We start from the raw sequence: 23,415 nt of genomic DNA, 5'->3' as shown, positions 1-23,415 counted from the left end.
TGAAAATTGCTTTGCAGTTCTTTAACAATATCATCATCAAGCATTTTTATCTCTGAAAAAAATATATTTCAAAAAATCGAATGCACCTAAAGTTTGAACAAAATAGATAAGTGTGAAATGTTGAAACAATACCAACACTTATATGCAAGCTCGCCCGCTGCCGATTCAACTGAATCTGATAGTCAGTCAGTTCTTTCCAGCAATACTCATCTCTGGTGCTGATGGAGGACAAGTTTGTGCAATAACCAATGCCTCTTACGTAAGAAGTGTGCAATTGCATCTTTAATTTCTGCTGACGATCTAATAAATACATGGGCCACAACACAAGATGTAAAATGCGAAAAAATTGGCGTTATTTAGATAACACAAAAGGTTGATATGTTGATAAAATAAATACCCGTGAATCAAAAAATTTCGCTTCATGTACCGACTTAGTAAACTATGAAACAGGAGCATCAAATTACAAATCCAAAATCAGTATTCATAAAACATTTATTATTCATTGCGGAAATTAGCTCAGGAAATAAACACACATATCGAATCCAGAAACCAATTTTTACAAAAACAAGAAATATCTTCATCGAAAGGACAAACTTAAAATCACAACTATAGCATTGAAAACAATACAAAACCCAATTCGTAAATATATCAAGATTTTAAGAAAAAACTAAGACGAAATAATTGTTCTGAAACTTTACAAATTATTCAAACGATAAGATTTGGAGAGCTTTTAGAAAAAAAAAGAAATCATGTCAATAAATATTTTTTTTTCACAAATTTAATTTTTATTACTAAAACGATTCAAACAATTTGCAAAGAAGCTCCAAAACAAAAGTCTTACAACTGTAGTGCCTTCACACGCACAAACGTCAGAGAAGTGTTTTATTCAACTTCAATTCTAACGAAGGACAGCCGTTTACTGTGTAAGCAGCACAAAACGTTCCGACCACAGCTTAGTGTTTTCTCAATTTCGTGTCGTTTTTTGCTTGTTGTGATTTAAACGTCTGAACAAAATAACAAAACTCAAGCATATTTGAAAATCATAGTAAAATAGGTCAAAGGGAAAACCGTTTTTGAAGAATCATTACTAGGGAAACTTTAAAAAAACTTTAAAAGAACAATTAAAAGTTTTTGAGTTTTAAAGTATTCGATTCCCAAAATTGCGTTAAAAAACTCCAAAAACTACCTTTATTTGAGTATAACTAAGTTTTCACGGCTTAAATTAAGCTTAAATAAGTTCTTGCAAGCACTAACTACCTTCCTAAATAGCTCGAAATTAGACCACAAATCAAAAAGTTCAAACCAGATTTTCTCCACACTGTGAGAACTTCTTTGAAATTTTTTAATGTCGTCGAATCACGACTGAAAGGGCTTTAATTTGATACATCATTCAATACTCTCCAATAAATATTTGTGGTAGCTGATTTTGCGTGGAAAACAAAAATTGAAAAGAAAATAAAACATACCCGAATACAAAGTTCCTCCCCAATTTCAATGGTCGGAACAAAAATAAACCAACAATCGATAGATTTTATTGACTTTATAAACTATTTTAAAACATCCATGACCAGTGAAGATTTTTGACACTGTTAGCCAATGGGACTAGTTCTAAATGATGTTTCCCAGATTGTCTGAAAGGTGATAAAGTAATTCCATTGTTCAGAAATGGGGGTTCAAACACTGATCTTGCGAAACATCATCATATATCACTGTTGCCGATTTTCAAGAAACTTTCGAAACAATTGTTTGAAAGAGATTGATTGTGTTCTGGAAAAGTACATATTTTGTTCAGACAAGCAAAACGCTAACCAAAAAAAAACAAAGTCAATCTCAAGGAAATATTTTGATAAAAATTGGAAAAAAAACAGTTAGAGATGCCTTTTGGCACAATTCCACACTAGCTGTTGCTAAAAAAGTGTTTCAATCAAGGATTAGGTGGAGCAAGGTATAACTTATTTATACTATGATTAGGTGAAAGACCGCAAAATTTTTTTCTGCAAAAAGCAATCGAACTTGAAATCTCCATCTTGAAAACTAAATGGAGTGACACAAGCTTCAGTTCTTGGTCCCATACATTTTCTAGTCAGTACAAGTGATATTTTTGATCAAATCAAAAACTCGCAACTAAATTTGTTTGCCAATGACACTATGATAACAGGCAACATTGAAACAAAGTCTCACTCACTGAAATTTGAGACAAGATTTAAATACGTTAGACAATTGATTCAATACTAGCCAACTGAAAAAAAATTGAGCTCTAAGCATTGTGATTCTTTATACACTGACAAAATATCTTACAAAGGAATCATCACTACAAGTGACTTGCAAAACTTTTATTAGGCCTGTATTTGAACACTGAGAACTGATATAAGGCACTTTCAACAAAGCTGTTCTTAAATACTTTGGGAACTACCAGCGTTTTTTCTATAAAAATTACTTTCATCTAACAAAAATTGGCAGTTTGTAAAAGGCAAGATATGAGAAGAAATTAATAACAAAGAAAGAGATTCATCGAAACAACTGATTAACTTTTCAGCAGAACTATTACGAAATGACGCATGTAATGATGACTTGCGTCAGCAATAACCAAAACTGAATTACAAAAATCACTCAGTGGTGAAAACATTATCAGTGTCCTCAAATCAGAACTTCCTAATTCAAAAGAGTTGTTGAAAGATCTAAAAAACAGATTAAGAGTGTTGGTAAAAGGAATCAATATTTTTATCGAAAACCTCGTTGATAAAATTGAGAAACAGCTCCAATGTATCTTAAGACTGTCTCTGTTATTATATTTTTCGATAATATAATTTTTGAAAACCTATAAAAATAAAAACGGAATTCTAATCAATATGATTCAAGAAAAATAGTTTAAAAATAACTTAAAGATTGTAGTAAAGTTTTAAACCTTTTTTCGTTTTTTAACGGTGAACATTTTTTCCTCTTTTCTTTTTCAGTTTAGTTGATATTTTGGATAAAACATTGTCTCATGTAATCCAATTTGCATTAATTTTTTTTGTCTGTTTACAATGTTTGAACGAATCTCTTGTGTGTTTTTTCAATATATCCTTTTGATTACTGAAAGTTGTCTTTGTTTAAGTGGATTAGAATTATATCGCAAGACCTGATAATCTTCTACTATTTGTTTCAATCTATGTAAACAGGAAAAAATTATTGTTTGCTTATCTCGATTCAAGTGACAGTTAAATGTTACAATCGCATTCCAGATATATACATTGAAGCTGCCTTGGTATGCCAAAACTAAAAACAAAATTGATTGAAAAATTTTGACATTACTTTAAAAATTAAATATATTGCCGTTTTTTTTTCTGATTCAATTACTAAAACGTTGTCCGTTTCTACACATATCTGATGATGTAGATTCCAGATGAATTATTGCAATTTCTGATGCTTCATGAGTTAATTCATTTCAATTCGGTTTAAGAATCCCTATTGATATAGTAGCTATCGATGGCGAAACTGTTGTTTTTACTCTGTTGCAGAAAACTCAAATCGTAGACGAGGAAATCCATTATTCTGATCTGGGTTGGATCCATGTAATGAAATGAGATTACTTTCTTCGACACGCCCTGAAACAAAACAACTTTGAATTCTTGTTAACTATCTTCCTATTGTAAACTTCGTTACAAGGTAATAAGTTTGCATACGCTAATTCGTTGAATTAGTCTTTTATAAGGGTGGCAATTCCTGGCAATTGTTAACTATTTTCCTACATTAAACTTCGTTACAAGGTACAAAGTTTGCATATGCTAATTCGTTGAATTAGTCTTTTATAAGGGTAACAAATCGGTACCATGGGGGAGGAGGGGGGGGGGGGTTGGATGTAGCTAACAAGATCTTAAGTATGTCTTTGTAGTATTTTTCCATGCCATTATAGACAACTGAAAAACGAACTATGTTTCATGATTAATTGAAATTTTTAGAGTTTTAACTTATGGCTTTAAAGAAGATTCGAACCTTATTACATGTACTTTCAAATGACGAGTCAATTATAGGTGAAAAATAAAACTAATAAATTAAAGATGACTATAAAACGCCACCTTTTTTGAGCAATTTTCAACTGACAAATTATGCAATCCAGCAACATTTAAAGAAATTCACTTAAAACAGCCAAATTAAATTTATCTTCGGAATCCAAAGGCAAAAAAAATTTGTCGGCTTTTTGTGTAGGTATCATTTAGTTGTAGAAATTTCTGAAAAACGTCTGTGAACAACACAAATGATGAGTCTGGAATCCAGATGCGTGAAAGCACAAATATGCGCTTAGTTATGAAAGTGAGCTTGGCATCGTAAAGTTTGGCCTTCATACAAAACATTAAAATCAATAGTTTACGTGCAAAGTCCATTTTTTCCATTGGTGCAAGGTGAAAGAGCCAAAAACTTCGACAAAGCATTTTCCTCGACTGCATTCTTCAGCCTAAAACTAAACTTGACCATGCATTCTTCCTACTGTAAGCTTCGTTACAAGGTAGAATGCTTCGTTTTAAGGTAAGCTAACTTACCATACAAAACACTCATTTTTGAACTAAACCAGGGGTAAAAAAAAGCTCAAATCACTTACAAACGCTTAAAATTTTCGATGAACCGGGTTGAGGTGCTCAATTTACTTTAGAATTTTTTGACCAAATTGGTATGCTTCGACCGTCTCGACAATATTTTGGATTGTTTTGATTTTTTCGGCCAGGTTTTGGTGTGTTTTGACTTTCTCAACCAAATTTTGGTATGTTTCGACTTTGTTCGACCCAGCTCTGATATATCTCCACTTTCTCGACCAAAATTGATATTTTCAATTTTCTCGACTCTCGGTCAATATTATAAAAAATTTTTGTTTGTTTTACCCCGCATAGACTTGTTTTGACTTTCGCGACCAAAAAATTGGTTTGTTGGTAACTTGTTTTTCGGTACTTTTCGACTATCCCATTTCTCTTGACAAAAACTTCAAAATTTATTTAACTATCTCAAATTTGTTCCACGCGTGACTAACATTTAGATCTATAATTGTTATCTCAAAACTTTAGATTTAAAAAATTGAGCTTAATTTGTTATCAAGTACTTTGGAGAAAATGGCAAGTTAAAAGGCCACTTTTATCTGTTTAAGGAAAAACTACCCGAGCTCAAACGATTGGTCTTTTTCTTCGAAAGTCTTCTTCAGGGCTGTTTGTATCAGGGCACAGCCATGAGTTTAACGCTCTGTAAAGCGGTTAAAGTAGTTGCGGATAAATTTGAAAAAAAACAAGAGAAATGAAGTAAGTCAATTTTTTTTCAAATCATCTCATGGGAGGTGATACAAAAGAGACACGTAATTACACTCACATAGTAAGTCTCAAAAACAATTGCAATGATTTTGAAATGGCATAAATTGTCGCTAATAAGAGTGCGGCAAATTATTCGACCCTGTTGGACCCATGACTCGACCTTGTTTGATTCTATCAACTCATAATTCGACCTTTTTCAAATGAAAGACATAACGTACTTTCTAATTTACGTATTCAGACATCGTATAAAGTTTCGCAAAAACTGACGGATGTCTTATTTGAACCGAAGTATTTGGATTAGCAACTTGGCTTGTCAGAAAAATTTCTGGTTTCGAACGAGTGAGTCGTATTCAGTTCAGAGGTTACTATTAGGGATCAATAACTGATCTGTACTGAAAAAAATTAACAACTAGCTTTCCGTAAAAGAGACGGCTTTGAGATCCTTCGGTCCATGGTAGTCGTCTATCATTGTTGCTTTTGTCATTATCAATCGACGAAGGATCTACTTCATAGGAAAAATTTTGATTAGCAAGTTTAGTTTTCACACAGCCCTCGGTATGAGACAGCTCCGTTTCAAGAAATTTTTTCTGAGCGTATAAGTTGTTAGAAGTGTGGACAACTTCATTGTTCAATATAAAATCGTAATTGGAAAACATTGAGTGTAAAGAATTATTACAGAATGCAACTTTTGAAGTATCTGTAATATTTCTCGTAGTTGTTTGAGCTGCCAGATTATTACCGACATTATTTATTGTAGCTCCAATTTTCAATTACATAATCTGCAAATCTAGATAAATGTTGTGATCGGTATTCAACAAAAAGTCAACCACTGTAGCATCATCGGAAGTGATGGGAAGTGTATCCTGTTCATATGAGTTATCAAATGTCACCAGCACTTCGAGTCTGTTAAAATCGATGTGCTGCTTTGGGAATTTCTATATTTAATAGGGAAGCTTTTTGAAAATATCAGGTTTTCGTTTTGTAGGCTTTTGTTTCTTTGCTTTGGATGACCGACTGTTTAGAGACGCGGTTGTCTAAATACTGATGCGTAACCTAAGGTCACTGTCTGGATCAGACGTGTCTCCTTGTAATTCACCGACCAAAAGATCAAAAAAAGCTTCAGAACTGCCTTCCAGTCGGATTAAAAAAACAACAACTTAGGTTGGCGATGCAGTAAAGCAATGGCTCAACCAACTCCCAGTTTTACAAGCAATCAAAACATCACCTGAGTCACCAGAGTCACCGCGAATACACAGACGATGGATACGGATAGAAAAAGAACCTCGATTATGATAAAGATGGCTGAGAAAACGCCACAACCAAACTCAGCTATTAAACCGAGACAAAACCTAGGACCAACACAAATATTTGACAACACGTGGGCGGTAGGTTTTGTAGATGACAGTACAGAAGATGACAGAAAGCAACTTCAGTCAAATCATGGTGAAAGATTGGTAGAAAAATATAGTCATCTGGCTTAATAACTTTATTTAAGTTGAGGAACCGGAAAAAGCAATTGCAATAGCCGTTGTAGATGACCAGAAAAATTTGATTTATGAACTTTGATATTCAGTATATTATCTATATATGCGAACTCAAATTACTTTTTAATTGCAATTTTTTATATTCCTACTTTTGTGTGAGCTTAGAGTTTTCAATCTGTGATTTAGTTAGTTTGATATTCCTGCAGAAAAAAAACTACTTTTATATGAATTATACCTAGCAATTTATCAAACGGTAAAATGTACAAAGTCGTTTCAGTCTTTTCTTTTTTTCAATCTGATTTAAAACACCAAAACTAACTTTAAGTTAATCTGGGAAAACATAATTCAAAAAACCTAAAACGGGGGATTTGAAAGCTCGAACACAACAAATGTGCCGACAAAACTTACGTTACACTCATATGTACGCGGAATCCACGGAATTTTTCTAAGTGGAATACACTTACATTTTTGAACATGTTTAAAGATCAGTTTTTGGAATCCAGGAACAGGCAGACACAAAGTTGTGCGCCTATCCAGTGCACAGTTTGGCCTCGTAATGAGAGCCCCGAAGAAATATAATTTACTTATACTGACCGTAACTATTGGGTCGTTGGAGAATTTGATGTACCAGCTCGGAAAAGGTCTGTGCTGGATTGAGTGACTAATTGGGAAAGATGAGAACAGATCTCGTCCGTCTTCATCCACTGCTTTGCCTGGATGTATTCCAATTGCAGCCAGACAATTTCCTGGAAAATCCAAATATTTTGTCTCTTGCGCTACGAGTTTACTTTTTACAAATCAGTGAAATATTCTGGGAAATCTGTCAATCAAATTTTCTAAATCGAATTCGAAGACAAAGCTCGAGTTTTTGGGAAAACTTTTATAAGCCTGAACTTTGGGTTTTAGATTAACGTTTTTGAATCTAAAAAGTTTGATTCAAACTTTTTAGATTTAGATCCAAAGTTTTAGAGTTTAAAAAATTCTCACTTAAGCAAATAGTTGAGAGGTTGAACCAGGTAAAGAATCACCCCCCCCCCCCCCCTCCCATCAATTTTGAAAGGAGATCATTTATTAGATAAAACACTCTCTTTCAGCCAATCAGACTTCACCATTTTGCAAAATGGCTAAATACTTCAATTTGCTACTCAAATTTAATGGGCTGTCGTTATTTTAGGGGAGAGGGCTTGGGGGGATATAGATTGCTGGCGTGGATCAAGAGTTTTCCTACTTTTGCCGAATAATCAGGTTTGTTAAGCCATGTGTATGATGAATTTCGTTTTGGAAGAAGATCTGAAACTTTTTTATGACCTGGTTCACATGATAAGTATACACCAAGAGATGTTGTCACACTTACCCATTAAAACGTCCTCCACACCATTAACCATGGTCGCTTTACATTTTTTTCGCCGGGTTTTTGACGAAGTTTCTTTCTGAATTAAACTTTCCAGCATAATCAGCGATTGGCGACTTAGAACGTAACCAGCACCTCCGCTCGTATACCCTCCATATGGTTTGTAATGCTTTCCAAAGTAATGAGGCACGTCTGGGTTGTGATTGGCCAAAAATATTTTCAGATTTTCAACTACGACATAGGTATCGTCGTCCGTTTTCATGAACCAATCAAAATCGTTTAAATAATTTTGGTGAAGATAGCGAAAAGTGGAAACTGTTTTCGACCACAGAGCTTTGTAGCCAGCGTGAACACCTGGCGGAGCTAAGGTAGGAAATGAAGTATTGTTTTCGTCACTGATGAAAATCGTTTCATCACATCGTTTTGCCCATGTTTCTTTGATTGCTTGTGCTTTTCGTGCCAGATTTTTACTGCAAGTTTCGACAAAACAGAGAACTCGAATAGATTTTTGGATTTCTTTGAAAGACACTTGATGTTTGTTCGTCGTCAAGATATCTGTATAGAAAACAAAAATTTATTTTAAAATGAAGTTTAAGCAGGGGCGAAGCTGCACTTTGCTTATAAAAAATCCAACAATTATGCTACAAAAAAAAAGATTTTGCCGCCGAAGCGATTCAAATCATCGTTTTTCAGAATTATAGTCCAATATGTTGATAACAGCGCCATTTCCACGATCTCACTTCTTAAATCAGCCACCATCAGAGCAGATAAAAACACATGATATAGATTGCTAATGCTGAAATGCTCAAAAGCTTTGCAAAGTGTGGGTTACTTAACCATGGGAGTCCATCCTGGAGCCAGGCTTGGCCAGGGGAAAACCATTATCAAAGTTTTGAGGGATTGCCTTGGACCTTGTGGATTAGTCTAAGAGTTCAGACCGGGACTTTTATGATTTTTTGGTTAACTTGCAAATGTGAAAAAAACAGACCGAAATATATTTTCACTCAAGAACACCCACCGGTCATTTGGCAAGTATCTCGGAGACAAACTGCAGTTCTTGATTCATCATTGAATTTAAGTTTTGAACCTTGCACAGGTTTATGATAAAAAACACAACTTTTTCTGTGTGACTAGATAGCTTCTACAGCAAAAAAACTGTGTTTTAGAATATTTGGGATATGTTTTGACATATTTAGGCTTATATTGCCATTTTTAAACAAAAAAACTAATAATGGTTCCCGCACAAAACTGTCATTTCAATTTTTGGTTCTTGTGTGTAAAAAATTGAGTCTGGGTTACCTTATACGCCAAAATAACTAAACTTTTGCATGCATGTTTTTTCTGAAAATGTTTGTTTGAGCCTAAGCATACCTTTGCGCCGACTAAAAACTTATCAAAAATTTTTGTATAAAAATTGGTGTTCAACTGGATTTTCTGGAAGCGTACTTGCCATGTGTTCAGGCCTGGTTTTTCAAAATTTCCTGTCTTAGACTTCAAGGCAAGGTTCCTGGATGGCCCCTGCTAGAAATTCCACAATTGCCTTGAATTCTTTAAATGGTTGGCAGAAATTCTATGTTTTTTCATGGCTTTGTAACACGGGAAGTGCAAATTTGCAAAGAACTAATTTATGAGAGTTAGATTAAAGGAGAAACGAACTCCTAATTAATAAAAAACGCTTGCTTTGTAAACACAGAGGCGAAGCGTAACTATGCGCTACTTGCGGTACATCACAAGCAGCATGGCAAGCTGGCCGATGAGAAAAACGATCATTGAAAAATCAAAAACAATTTGGAAAGTATCGAATAATGATGTCAAAGATTTTCATATCTGTCGACTTTTATATCCTTATTGGTTCAAAAGAAAATTTTAAAAACAATTCTCATTATTAACCTTGCACCTTGCAGAAATTACAAAAACGTACAAACTCGTGAACATAAAACCTAGATGCTCGTTATTATGTCAAAACGAATGATGAATGATTTCATACAAATCTTAGCTACAAATTATTGAGGTTTTTAGCTATTTCTAAGCCTGATAATATTTTTTTCTGCCAACAAGGGGCATAAAAGCCGATATGACACAAATTAAAACTTTCTTATCTGAGCAAAAAAAAAGTTTTGCGAAAAAAACTATAAATTTGAGCAGAGTTGGTAAAAGAGCAGAGTTTGTAAAATTACAAATTTGTAAACAAAAGATCATTTTATACACTATCACCCAAAAGATCATGTTCCCAAAAAATATTGGTCAAATCGATTAGTCAAAAGGTTGAACTTGCGCTTTTTTTCATCCGGAATTAGTTTTATTCCTAAAAAAAATTGTGTAACAATTCATTTTCTATATTTTTCTCCAAATAATAACGGCGCAACCGATCAGGCAAATTTTGATTCTTTACAAAAAATTGTTTTAAAACTCATCAAAAATTGACATCCAATAATAAATAGTGAGTTTATTCCTAGAGGAAGTTGATCCGCATCTAGTTTCAAGCATTAGTAATCAATTATAAGACGATTTTGGTAACAGTCTTAATAAAATTGCGAAACAATCGAGTTTAATCAATTAATAATTGATTATAATCTCTCTTTTTAAAATCAAATTATTATTAATTATAATACATTATAATCGACAATAATAATCAATTGTTTATTCGTCTTTTTTATACAATAATAATTAATTATAATTGATTATAATCCATTATTTTCATTCCAATTTCCAATTCATTTGTTTTGCACACAAATCTATTAGAATGGATTATAATTGACTATAATCCTTTTTGTTCGTCCATTTTGTCTCCGAAGTTGCTTCTTTTATGCTTTTTATAGACCCTTTTCACTAGTATGAAAGGATCTCTATGAAGCTTTGTGTTCAGATGAACTAACGTGTTCAAGAGATCTCTTTTTTAGAAATTTTCTTATTGACACAAAATTAATAACCCAAAAGATATAATTTGAATATATTTTGGTTTGACAACATTTTGGCAAAATAAGAGATTATAATTGATTTTAAGGGTTTTTTATAAGAATTATAATCAATCATAATCAATTATAAAAGATTATAATCTCTTGGAAAATATCACGATTATAATCAATTATAAACACTTTAAACATCTTTTTTGGTAATTATAATCAATTAAAAATTGTCAAAAAATCCGTTATAATCGATTAATTTACGCCTAAACTTGGATCTTTAAATTAAACTGAGAAATTATATAGAAATCTATACCTCTATTCTCCATCACTCTGTTATGTTGAAGATTTCGCCTAATTGATATTAGTCCATTCCGTTTCCCAGATTCAGGCAACAGTAGCGGTGATAAGTTCATAGGAGCTGCTAAACAGTATTAAACAAAAGAAAGTCAGTCACATACAATTATATGAAAACTAGTCATGTGGATTGACAATCCTGGTCACTTGTGTACAAGGAAAATTACTATTAAAAATTCTGTCTCCGAAACGAGAAAATCCATGCAAATTCATACAAATTTTCAGATATGAAAAAATTCACGCTAGGTTCGCTTCTTTCTAAACAAGTTTCAAAAGGCTTTAATATGACATTTATGTCACACGACCCATTTTAGTTCCTGATTTTTCGACGTGGTCAGAACAATAAAGATGCCAAAAATAGCTGATTAGTTTGGTTCAGTTCAGTAGCAAAATTTTTGACAAAAATTAAAATAAATAAATGTTTTACCTCGAAAATAAAATTGGAGACTTCGTGTGTCGGTTGCCCAGTATACGAGGTAAAGAGCCCACGAACTTGTTACGACCGTGAACAAAATATTGAACAGAAACCGATTGTACATATCGCAAGTGGACCGAAATTTAAGTTTAAAATCAGTTGTTTTATATTTGTAAAGTGTGAACGAAAATTAGCATTGAAAGAAATTAATTAAAAAATAGATGTTTCCATTTGTGTTTAAAAATTCTATTGATAATATTTATTCATTGCACGAAAAAGTGAATTTCGAAAAATCGCAGGTTTCACTGAACAAATAAGCATGCGCATGATTGGTACGAAGCGAAGAACTTTTTACTATGAAGTACGGTCCACTGAAAGAAAGCGGCGCTGAAAAATTAAGCATGAATGGAGTCGTTCTTAATTACAGGTTTTTGCGACAGGTTAACAAAAACATGGTGATGACGTGATAACAATCTCTGGCAAGGAATCTCAATTGCTTATGCTTTTTTAAGCCTTGCTTACTTTTTGTACTGAGCATACAGTTAGGAATACCCTATCTTAGTTTTTCTCGCCACCAAAGCAACTTTAGATTGAGTCCACCCGAACTTAAGTGTTCAGCCCAATTTCAAGCTAAATTTGAGCGGTTTGAGCGAGTTTTTAGATGATTACGCTAAAAATCTTGCTTAAAATGAGCAGTTTGTGCGGCTTTGAGCGACTTCTTGAAAAACGTTGAATGGTTTCCAATTCAACTTTTAGGAGACGTAATCAACCTTGACAACTATTTTTTGGGCACTAGAACCTCTTAGGTTGTTTTATGATTTATATTGTGATATTGTGGTATGTAAAGTTCAGACTTTTTTGGGGCTGGTTGTGTGCGCTGCAACCGGGAAAAATTTCTTGGGATAAAATTTTGAAAAAAGCTTAAGAGCTTAAGATTTGAGCGGTTTGATAGTCTCTAGCATTTAAGCGGTTTTTGAAAGGAATGTGCGGTTTCAGCTCAATCATCTACAATTTGTTTGTCCTAAGCAAGTTTTGAGCAGGTATCGACTAATACCATCAAGGAAAGATTTAGCGCGTTGATTCCCTTTAAGGTAACCTTTTTTGGGCAACCAACACTAGAATTTTTAACTTATAAATAATAGTAAATTCCAAAGGGAGGAAGATAATGTGAGTAAAATAAAAAGTTTTTTGGTAGAAAAATTGTTCTAAAAACATTTACAAAATACAGTTTTGTAGAACTTAACAAAAACTGTTGAAAATATCACTGCAACTAAAAACCTTTTGTAGCCAAACGTTCTTAATGCTTTATTCCTTTACTATCATAAACAAAAACAACTGAAAAGTTACAAACAATTTTGAAACTGATGAAACCTCTAGTTTATAAGAGTATAATTTTGTCTCGCAAAAAACTGTTGCTTCAATATTTGAGTCTTGCGAAGTGCCCTGAAAATAGGCAACTATACGATAAAGCACGAGTATTTGACAGACTTGAAGAAACTAAGAATGTTCATAAGTAAAAACATTGATGGCCGTTGATGTACAGGTAGCGCAATGTTATGTTATAACGTTTTAATGTGTTAAATCTTTTTTTCCATGATTGCCATTATATATTTTTTACAAGTGCAATTCAATTAGGTGAACTAAAACTAGAATGAGTGCTAGGCGTAACTTAAAACAGTTTTAATTTTTAAAAAAAATTGATTCCGAGGTTAGTTTTTATTCAAAAACTGTATATTTTACTGCAGAAAAAGTCTTAAAAAAGTCAAAACAAAAAAGGAAACATCTTTTGTTTAGTTGTTTCAAGAGCCGTTATCAAAGTTGAAAGTTATTCAATGTAAAAGCACAATTGAGACAAGTTTTTATTGAGACAGTCAAACCCGGCAAAAACAAGCCTAATCGAAAGTCAATCAATAAACGTTTTGCTAGGATAGTTTCACAAAGTTTTGTCAAAATCTAGACAAAAAGAGGCGTATAGCATATACCTAATTAGAAATGTTCAGATACCTTTAAAATTAGAATATCACATTTTTTCCAAATCTAAATAGCATTCGGAATTGTTTTCTCAACAGTCAACTAAAAATGACCGGAGCATTTCTTCTCGGCTATTTTTGAGAAAATTTTTATGACATCGATAAAAACCATCATTTTGGAAAATCTAAGGGTTATATAGATACATATCCGTAATTGCGAAATACTCGACAGCGCAACCTGAAACAAACATTTGATTATTTGTTTCAGGATTCGACAAGTTTTTTCTAGATTTCGGAAATTTTTTTTTGGATAACGCAAACTTTTTTAACCCAGCATTTTTAGCGCTGCTACGGTTTAGCTAAATTTCTCTGGATTCAACCACTTCAAAAAATAAGAGAAAAAAGCCTGGTTTTGGATTCTATAACAGAACTTTGTTCACGCTCGTGGTGCACACTCTCAAAATACACAGTTCAGCCTCGTAACAATTTTTAAGTTTATTTTTTCCCTCAATATACGGTATTTATACAAAATAAAAGTTGACCAGCAAAATTCAGACATTTTTTCGGATTAATTGAAAATTGAAAAAGAAAATCTTTGTCCGGTTAGCTCAAAAACTTGGCTTTTTTTCAATTAAAATCTGCAACGGTAGATAAGTTATTCAAGTTTCATGAATTCAACAGAAAACTTTTAGTGGAAATCCCCGGTCATTTGACAGATGACCCTGGCGTCTATACTCAAGAACAAACTTAAGAAACTTAATTCAAGACCACTTTTTGAAGCAATTTCTCAAATGTGTTGATTTTTGAGAATTAGTTGACTTTTGGAAACTAGCAAAACGTTCTGTTAAACCTATAGAAAGCTCAATTTCTGCAAATAGGTGAAGTCATCACAGCCGAACAACTCTATGTAGTAAGAAATTCAGCAAAAGGTGAAGCTTAATCTGTAGAAAAAAAAAGCAAAAAAGAACACGTTTTGATTGAATTATAACAACAATCAGGAAACTGTCAAGATGAAAAAACAGGAATCCATCAATCAGCAGATATCTATTTAGGCAAAGAGAAACTTATGCAAAAAGAAATAGCTTTCAGAAGAACAACTCAAGAAAAACAGAGTCTGAAATTGTTGCTTTTGAAAAAAAAACTGAAATCAAAAATCAAAAGGAAGGAATTGAGTAAAGCCCAAAAATTAGTGAGCCAACAAATTTTAAAAGCCGAAAGTTGAAGTTTGAAAATCCGGCAACGTTTTCTGATGTCAAGTTTTGTGACGCTAATGTAAACATACAACTTTATTCTAAAAACAATTTTAAAAAACTCAATTCAAGTAGCGCTGTATCATACAAAACGACTGATATTAAAAAAAAAACTGCAATTTTTTTCGGAAACAAAATCACTTTATTGTTAAACACTTCATTGCCAAAAAAACTAAAAAATTTAAAATTGTTTTAGGAAAAAACGAATCAGAAAGAAAGTACAAGATGGAAATAAAAATAATCAAAACACTTCAGTGCAATTTATCATGTATAGATAAAGCAGAAAGATTTTGGGAGTGAAATAATGAAAAATGGTTGCTGAAGAGCTGGTTCTAAAGTTTCGCATTGTATTTTTACATCAAAGAAACACAAAACTTCTAGTTAAGGGCAGTCAGTTCGATTACTAGCCTAACTTTCATGGACGAAAAGGAAACTGGTGCCATATAAATATCCGATATGTCAAAGATCCGAAAAACCAAAAAGTGTTGCAACCATTTGAAAAACAGCTTTACTATAGCGGCGAACATCCGACAATTTAAAAAAAAAATAAAGCAAAAAATCTGATTTCTACCGTTTGTTTACCAGATGCTATAGTGTTCGAAGGAAAGCGGTTGCCGTCGTCATGTAAACGTTTCGCTAGCTTTCCAACAGAGGGTAGGAATCGATTTCAAACTCAGAGCCGGTTATCGCCCACCGACGACATTATATAGCGCGCCCACCGACGACCTTAAACCGAGAGTAGGCTAAGTTAAAATCTGTTAATAAAACAACGTCTTGCTTTTGCAATTTTACAGTCATTTTATCACATAATTAATATATATGTTCAGATTATTGACAAAGTTGACGTTTGACATATCGGATGTTTGCCGTACACCCCAAAAAAAAACGTTTCAAAGGGTTTAAAATTTATACAATTCAAAAAATAAATTTTTAATTTTTTGGAATAACTTTGAAATAAATAACAGAATTAAAACAGCGGATCTTCGCGCCAATACCATGATAGATAGTTGAAGACCAACCGTCAGATAATGAGATTAAATTCACTTACTCCAAAAAGTCGCCAAAAATTGTCCAACAAACGACATCTATCGAGATTTTTTTTAAAAGCTAACTTAAAGAAAACATTCCGAGAAAGACAAGAGTCAGTTTTCAATTAGCATTGAAACAGAAGCTAACAGGCTCTTACAAAATCGAATTTAATTGGGCACATTACCGTTGGTTCAAAAAACTCTAAAAAAAGCTGTTATACGTTTTGAATCTTGCGCATTTAAACTCAATTGAAAAGTAGCTCAAGAATTAGAAACAAAATCATTCTAAATTTTCAAACGAGGAAAATTGAAAATGAAGATCCAAGAAAAAATAGAGCTAGATGGCTTGAATCGGAAAAAAAACATGTGCAGCAAAACAGTCAAAATTGAAATAATACTAAAATGAAGTCCGTAATTTTACCACCAATTTTAAAGACATTTTAAATTGAACGGTTTGCAAATGAAAAAAAAAGCTCAATTTAGTTTTTTTTTAAAGCCCACGCTTGTTTGGAGTCCATTACTTCAGGAAATGAGTCTTCTGAACAAAGTTTACCAATGAAAACCTTCTAATACTCAGTCGCAAATTGTCGTCGCAAGTTAAATAAATTATAATTTTCTATGTTTTAAGCAACCAGCAATCTTGAATTTTTTCAAAATACAAAGAAAATCGCTAGCAAGGGTACTGAGTTTTAATTGTACTGCGACAAAACAGTTTGGTGACCTCAAATTTTGATAATTAACTTGTTCGGATGTCCAGAGTTGTGCTTATGGTAAGCCAGTTTGTACACTTTGCCGAAAGGAAAATTTTGTGTTTTTGTGTTTGCACTTCAACTAGTTAAATGTGTTAAATGTGAGGATACAACTTTTTGTCAATACTTATGAATTTCTAGCAAACTAATTCGACATAAAAACCCAATTGATTTTTTTTTACTTTGAATAGTTGTTTACTACTGAAATTTAGCCGGCAAACAACTTTAATAATGTTACATTAAAAACAAAATTTGAAAAACATTGAGAACGGAAAAAAAACTAAAAATAAAATCAGTTAAAAACAGATTAGTTTTAAAAAAATTACAAATAGAAAAAAAATGAGACCGAAAACTGTTTCCCAGAATCATTTGTTTTGATTTTGATATAACTATATCAACTTTTTATTCAATACAAAATCAAAGCAAATAGTGTTTTAATCTAATAGTACGTCTAAATAAAAATCACTTAAAATTCAGCAGGCAGAAAATTTTTTCTTAATGCTATTTTTTCAATTGTAAGGATTGATCAATGGATGTAAAAAATAGAACACAAAGCTAAGACTCATGTTTGTTCATTAATTAGTGCTGCCAGGGCTTGATTGAATGGGTGCAGACGTTTTAGTGTGTATCATCAATATTTTTGTTCCGACTTTCGATACGAAAGTAACGGATTATTTGTGCTCGTGGTGGGTTTTTTTCTTCAAATTTCGACTTTTTAACAAGCCATTTTTGACGAATTTTTTTTATGTCATTCAAAAGGTATTGTTGTCCTGAGCTTCATCTGTGATCATTTTTTGTAAAGTTATGGGGGTTTAAAGATTGCAATTTTGGCCAATTTGGGACAATTAACGCGCGATATATTGCGCGCTATTAAAGCGTAAGCGGAGATTTAATCCGTCCTAGAAGTTGTTCCAAATTGGTTGAAAGAAGCTTATTTGCCATAACTGATTTGTTACAAGGAGCGAAATTTTTTCTTTTGTACTCTATATGGCGTGTGGGGGGATGATTTTCGCAAAAAAAAAATCAAATTTTGGAAAAAAAAATCATTTCGTTTCACTTAATTTTTTAAATGTTATTACTGCTCCATAAACTGTAAAAGGCAGTCGAAACATTCAAGGCTTCGTCCTGATACAAGCAGTCTTGTTGTTTCGACTTTCGATACGAAAGTAACGGAATATTTGTGCTCGGGGTGGGGTTTTTTTTCTTCAGACATTTCGACTTTTTAACTAGCCGTTTTTGACGAAATTTTTTTTAAATCATACAAATAGTATTGTTGTCTTGAGCTTAAATTTGCAAAGATATTCCAACTGTGGTTATTGTTTTTAACGTTATTAGGGTTGAAAGATTGTCATTTTAGCCAATTTGGCATAATTAACGCGCGATATGTTTGCTATTAACGCGTATAACGCGTAAGCGTAGATTTAATCCGTCTTATAAATTGTTCGAGATTGGTTCAAGGAAGCTTATTTGCCATTGTTGATTAGTATAAAGGAGCAAAAATGATTCTTTTGTATTTTATCTGGCGTATGGGGGATGATTTTCATAGAAACATTTTTTTTTTTTTTCATTTTATTTTATCACATTTGACAGTAATGTAAACATACAAATTTCTTCTACAATCAAATTAAAAATTCAAGTAGCGCTGAATCCTACTAAGGGTCTGATATTGCAAAACAAAACGGTGCTAGTTTTAGGAAACAAAAACCCTTTATTGTCAAACTCTTCGTTTGGCCACAGAAACCTACAAAAAGCAAAATTAAATTGTTTTAGGAAAAAGCGAATCAGAAAAAAGTACAAGATGAAAAGAAAATATTCAAAACACTTCAGTGCAGTTTATCATGTTCATATAAAGCAGAAACATTTTGAGAGCAGAAAGAAAGGAAAGCAATATAAATGAAAAATGGTTGCTGAAGAGCTGGTTCTAAAATTTCGCATTATATTTTTACATCAAAGAAACACAAAACTTCTAGTTAAGGGCAGTGAGTTCGATTATTGGCCTAAATTTCATGGAATAAAAGGACACTGGTGCCATAAAAATATCGGATACGTCAAAGATCTAAAAGACCAAAAAGTGTTGCAACCATTTGAAAAACAGCTTTACTATAGCGGCGAACATCCGACAATTAAAAAAACATAAAGCAAAAGTCCAATTTCTACCGTTGGCTTATCAGATGCTATAGTGTTCGAAGGAAAGCGGTTGCCGTCGTCATGTAAACGTTTTTCTAGCTTGCCAACAGAGGGTAGGAATCGATATAAAATTCAGAGCCGGTTATCGCCCACCGACGACCTTACATAGCGCGCCCACCGACGACCTTAAACCGAGAGTAGGCTAAGTTGGAACCATTTAATAAAATTACGTCTTGTTTTTGCGTTTCTACTGTCATTTTATCACATAATTATTGTATATGTTCGGATTATTGACAAAGCGGAGGTTCGACAAATCGGATGTTTGCAGTAGACCCAAAAAAAAACGTTGAAAAAGGTTTCAAAGTTATTGATTCAAAAAACAATTTTCAATTTTTTAGAATAGCTTCGAAATAAATAACAGATTTTAGAAAAACTCAATTTTTGCGCCGCTACCATAAGAAATGGTTCTAGACCACACGTCAGATAAGGAGATTAAGTCCACTTACTCCAAGAAAACGCACAGAAATGTCCAAAAAAAGACATCTATCGAGATTTTTTTTAAAAACTATCTTGAAGAAAACATTCCGGAATATATTAAGAAATTAGCATTGAAACAGATGCTAACAGGCGCTTAAGAAGTCGAATTTACCATATGTTCGTTGGCACAAAAAACTCAAAAAAAATTAAGCTGTTATACGTTTTGAATCTCAAGCATTTAAACTATACTGAAAACCAGCTCAGACATTAGAAACAAAACCATTCTGAGTTTTTAAACAAAGAAAACTGAAGAAGAACATCCAAGAAAAATAGATCTGGATGGCTTGAATGAAATAAACGTTTATAGCAAAATCATTACGAGGCCAAACTGTGCACTGGATAGGCGCACAGTTTTGTGTCTGCATATTCCTGGATTCCAGAGACAAGCCTTTAAACATGTTAAAACTTTGTCGGAACAATCAAAGGAACGTAAAGAACAAAGGGAGCGTCCTTGTTGCGGAATGCGCTTACAATGCACAAAATGCACAGTTTGGCCTCGTACTGAAAGTCTATACTGAAATAATACTTAAATGTAGTCCGTACTTTTTACATCCAACTTAAAGACATTTTAAATAGAACTGTTTCTCAAATAATGCAAAAGTGCCCACAATTTATTGTCTTTTGGAGCTCAGGCTTGTTTGGAGTCCATAAATTCAGGAGATGAGTCTTCTAAACAAAGTTTAAAACGGAAAACATTCTAATACCCAGATGCAAAATGTCGTCGCAAGTTGAATCAGTTATAATTTTCTGTTTTAAGCAACCAGCCATCTTGAAGTTTTCCAAATAAAAAGAAAATCACTAACAAGGGTTATGAGTTTTTAATGTACTGCGACAAAACAGTTTGGTGACCTCAAATTTTGATAATTTACTTTTTCGGATGTCCAGAGTTGTGCTTATGTAAGCCAGATTTGTTAACTTTGCGTACGGGAAAAATTTTGGTTTTTGCAGTTCAATTAGTTAAACTTGATTAAGTATATGCAAACGACTTATGCAGTCTTATGTGAAGATACAAATGTTTGTCAAAACATATGAATTTCTAGCAAACTAATTCGACATAATAACCCAATTAATTTTTTTTTGCTTTGAACAGTTGTTTTCTACTGAAATTTAGCCGCCAATCAACTCTAGTGATGTTACATTGAAAATAAAATGTGAAAAACATTGAGAACGGGAAAAAAGTACAAAAAAAAATCAGTTTAAAAATAGATTAATTTTAAATAATTTCAAATAGGAAAAAAAAGTGAGAACGAAAACTGTTTCCCGGTATCATTTGTTTTGATACTAATATAACTACACCAACTTTTCACTGAATACAAAACCAAAACAAATAGTGTTGTAATCTAATATTACGATTAAATAAAATAACTTAAAGCTTAGCAGACAGAAAAGATCTTCTTATTGCAATTTTTTTTCATTGGGATGCGGTTGTTAAACCAAAAAATGAAATACAAGAATAAGTTGTCTGTAAATTTTTGGGAAGGATTGATCAAAATATGTGAAAAAAAGGAACAGAAAGCTAAGGCTTGTTCATTGATTTTTGCTGTCACGGTTTGATTGAGTGTGTACAGATGCTTTAGTGTGTACCCACAATCTTTTCTATTTTTATTACAGTGCAAAAGAGAAATGGCAAGGCTATACTCATCCAAATTTAGGCTTAAATATTCGATTAAATTGGATTATTATGATGATTTTTTGACAATTATAATTGATTATAATTACCAAAGTTAGTTGTTTAAAGGATTTAAAATAGATTATAATCGTGATATTTTCCAAGAGATTATAATTCCTACAAAAAACCATTAGAATCAATTATAATCGATTATAATCTCTTATTTTGCCAAAATTTTGCCAATTCAAAACTATATTTGAATTATATCTTATGGTTTATTATTTTTGTGCCAATCAGAAAATCTCTAAAAGGGAGATCTTTTGATTACTTTGGTTCATCTGAACACAAAGTTTTACCTCGAAACAGAAGTTTCATAGAGATCCTTTCATATCAGTGGAAAGATTCCTGCGGTAGATGAAAAAAAAATCTTCCGAATCAATCATGAAATTATATCAATTTGCTGATGTTTTAGTATTTAAAAAGCTTAAAATATAAGCAATTTAGATTCAACTTCGATGACAAAATGGACAAACAAAAGGGATTATAATCAATTATGCGATTAAAATGGATTTTTGTACAAAACTAATGAATTAAAAATTGGAATAAAAATAATGAATTAAAATCAATTATAACTGATTATAATTGTATCAAAAAATGGACGGATAAATAATCGATTATACTCAATTATAAGGGATTATAAATAATTATAATTTGATCTTAAAAAGAGACATTATAATCAATTGATTAAAATTGATTGTTTCTCATTTTTAGTAAGACTGGTACTAAAATCGTAATATAATCGATTATTAACCCTTGTAACTGGATGCGGGTAGTACAAGAAGCAATAGCCAATTTCAAGTTTGGTAATCAAAGAGGCCAGTAGATGCTAGTACTTAAATTTAAGAACAAGTAAGAAAACAGAGAAAAAAAGGCATCCAATTTTTGACAACGTCAATTTTGATACTAACACAAGTTTAGAAAAAACAGCGAATCAATAACTCTGCCTGATCTTGTTATTTAGATACTGTTGCCTGGTTTTAGTTGAGTGCATACTCACAATGATGTTGAGGCACAACAACTTTTTTGACGTAAAGTTGGAGCTAGAGAAGTTGCACGATTTGTAGATACAGTTAGCTTTCTGTCAACAAGTTTAAACATTTAATCGAACCTGCTAGTAGTGTTACTGTCATCGAGTTTTCAGAATTTAACAGATCGAAAAATATCATTGAACATTTATTTTCTCTGCACACAATCTAAGTCCTGGCAATTCCTAAGGTTCAAAGACTTTGCTACGTTCGAGCGGCAATGTGTTCAACTCGCTCATAAATGATACTTCGCTGCTTTTCGCAACCTTAAGCTTTCCTAAAAATGAAGTAAGATGGTAGGATTTAAAACTATCAATATGAGTTTCAAAAAGTCGTTTAGAAATATCGTTTCTTGAACCGAAGTAAAATGTTTCGACACAGTTTTGCCTCTCTTGTGAGTTAGGTTCGATGTGTAACTCATAGAGTAATTTCGGATAGGGTACACCGTCTGCTCGTCACGCGATCTTATTTTCGGCCGGATAGATTCGTGCAACTTCTTAGTCTAATACCGATCCTAATCTTACTCTTATATCTACTAGTCTAAGGGTGTTTAACTAGTCCCTGCTAGGCTCAATAGATCTAGAGTATACTGGCTTATTGCGATTGCTAAAGTTCTCTGGGAGAGGTAACTAATTTCTAAGTTAAACTCAAATCTCTCTGGTGCTGAAATTTTAAGTAATTTCAGCACTTAAAAATAAGTGGTTTGTTAGTTAGATGGATCGTGATTGGTTAATATTAAATATTTTACAGAGATAAAATATCCAATTCATAACCAAAGAATAAATATAGTTCATATCTGGCTCCAGCCATCCGGGGTTTACAGAGTTTTGAATCTTAGATCTTCTATCTGTAATGAAGGATGGATGTTGGTCGTTGTTGTTTGACGAACATCAATTCCTGTTTTGTCCTTGGAGAACAAAGCTCCGGGAAGCTGGAGTCATCGATAGGAAGTTGTTAGTTATCGTTTGACAAAGACTTTGACTGTCAAAGAAATCAATCTGATTTCAAGATGGTTTGTTATGATCATCTGTTCTTGATTGGTTGTGTAGAACTGTGTTTCGATCTGGTATGGGAATGGCGTGAAGATCGTGTTTGGAGGGGATGCCTTGTAACTCGGATCTGTACGTATACTTGAACATCGAAGTGGTCATTGGTCTAATTCAATGAAGTCCTTTTCAGCGAAGTCAAGTCGTACTCTAAATCCTTTATGAGTCGTTATTGTGAGCGGTATGTCAGTTGTATTTAGCCATTCTGTAGGTTGAGTGTGATGGGGCCGT

General features: G+C 32.8%; 3 protein-coding genes across 6 annotated transcripts in view; 1 reads left to right on the top strand and 2 right to left on the bottom strand.

The window, feature by feature from the left end:
- The window catches only part of LOC134845124 (AP-2 complex subunit alpha-2-like), a 606,200-nt gene that overhangs the window by 414,130 nt on the left and 168,655 nt on the right, over positions 1-23,415 (top strand). The gene's annotated exons all lie outside the window — the stretch shown is intronic.
- Positions 1-23,415, bottom strand: part of LOC134845123 (FACT complex subunit SPT16-like) — a 590,873-nt gene that overhangs the window by 419,764 nt on the left and 147,694 nt on the right. The gene's annotated exons all lie outside the window — the stretch shown is intronic.
- LOC134845011 (glycoprotein-N-acetylgalactosamine 3-beta-galactosyltransferase 1-like) overlaps positions 3,438-23,415 on the bottom strand; it is a 56,508-nt gene continuing 36,530 nt past the window's right edge. The window contains exons 2-5 of the mRNA XM_063861843.1: positions 11,328-11,435; positions 8,112-8,663; positions 7,352-7,503; positions 3,438-3,587 (exon numbers count right to left, since the gene is read on the bottom strand). Coding sequence (XP_063717913.1) covers positions 3,438-3,587; positions 7,352-7,503; positions 8,112-8,663; positions 11,328-11,435 — 962 coding nt within the window. The remainder of the gene's footprint in view (positions 3,588-7,351; positions 7,504-8,111; positions 8,664-11,327; positions 11,436-23,415) is intronic.

This window comes from Symsagittifera roscoffensis, chromosome 4, assembly GCF_963678635.1.
Source record: "Symsagittifera roscoffensis chromosome 4, txSymRosc1.1, whole genome shotgun sequence".
In the NCBI taxonomy this organism is placed as follows: Eukaryota; Metazoa; Xenacoelomorpha; order Acoela; family Convolutidae; genus Symsagittifera; species Symsagittifera roscoffensis.
The sequence above is the reverse complement of the archived record's forward strand: the minus strand, read 5'-3'. Positions and strand labels throughout refer to the sequence as shown.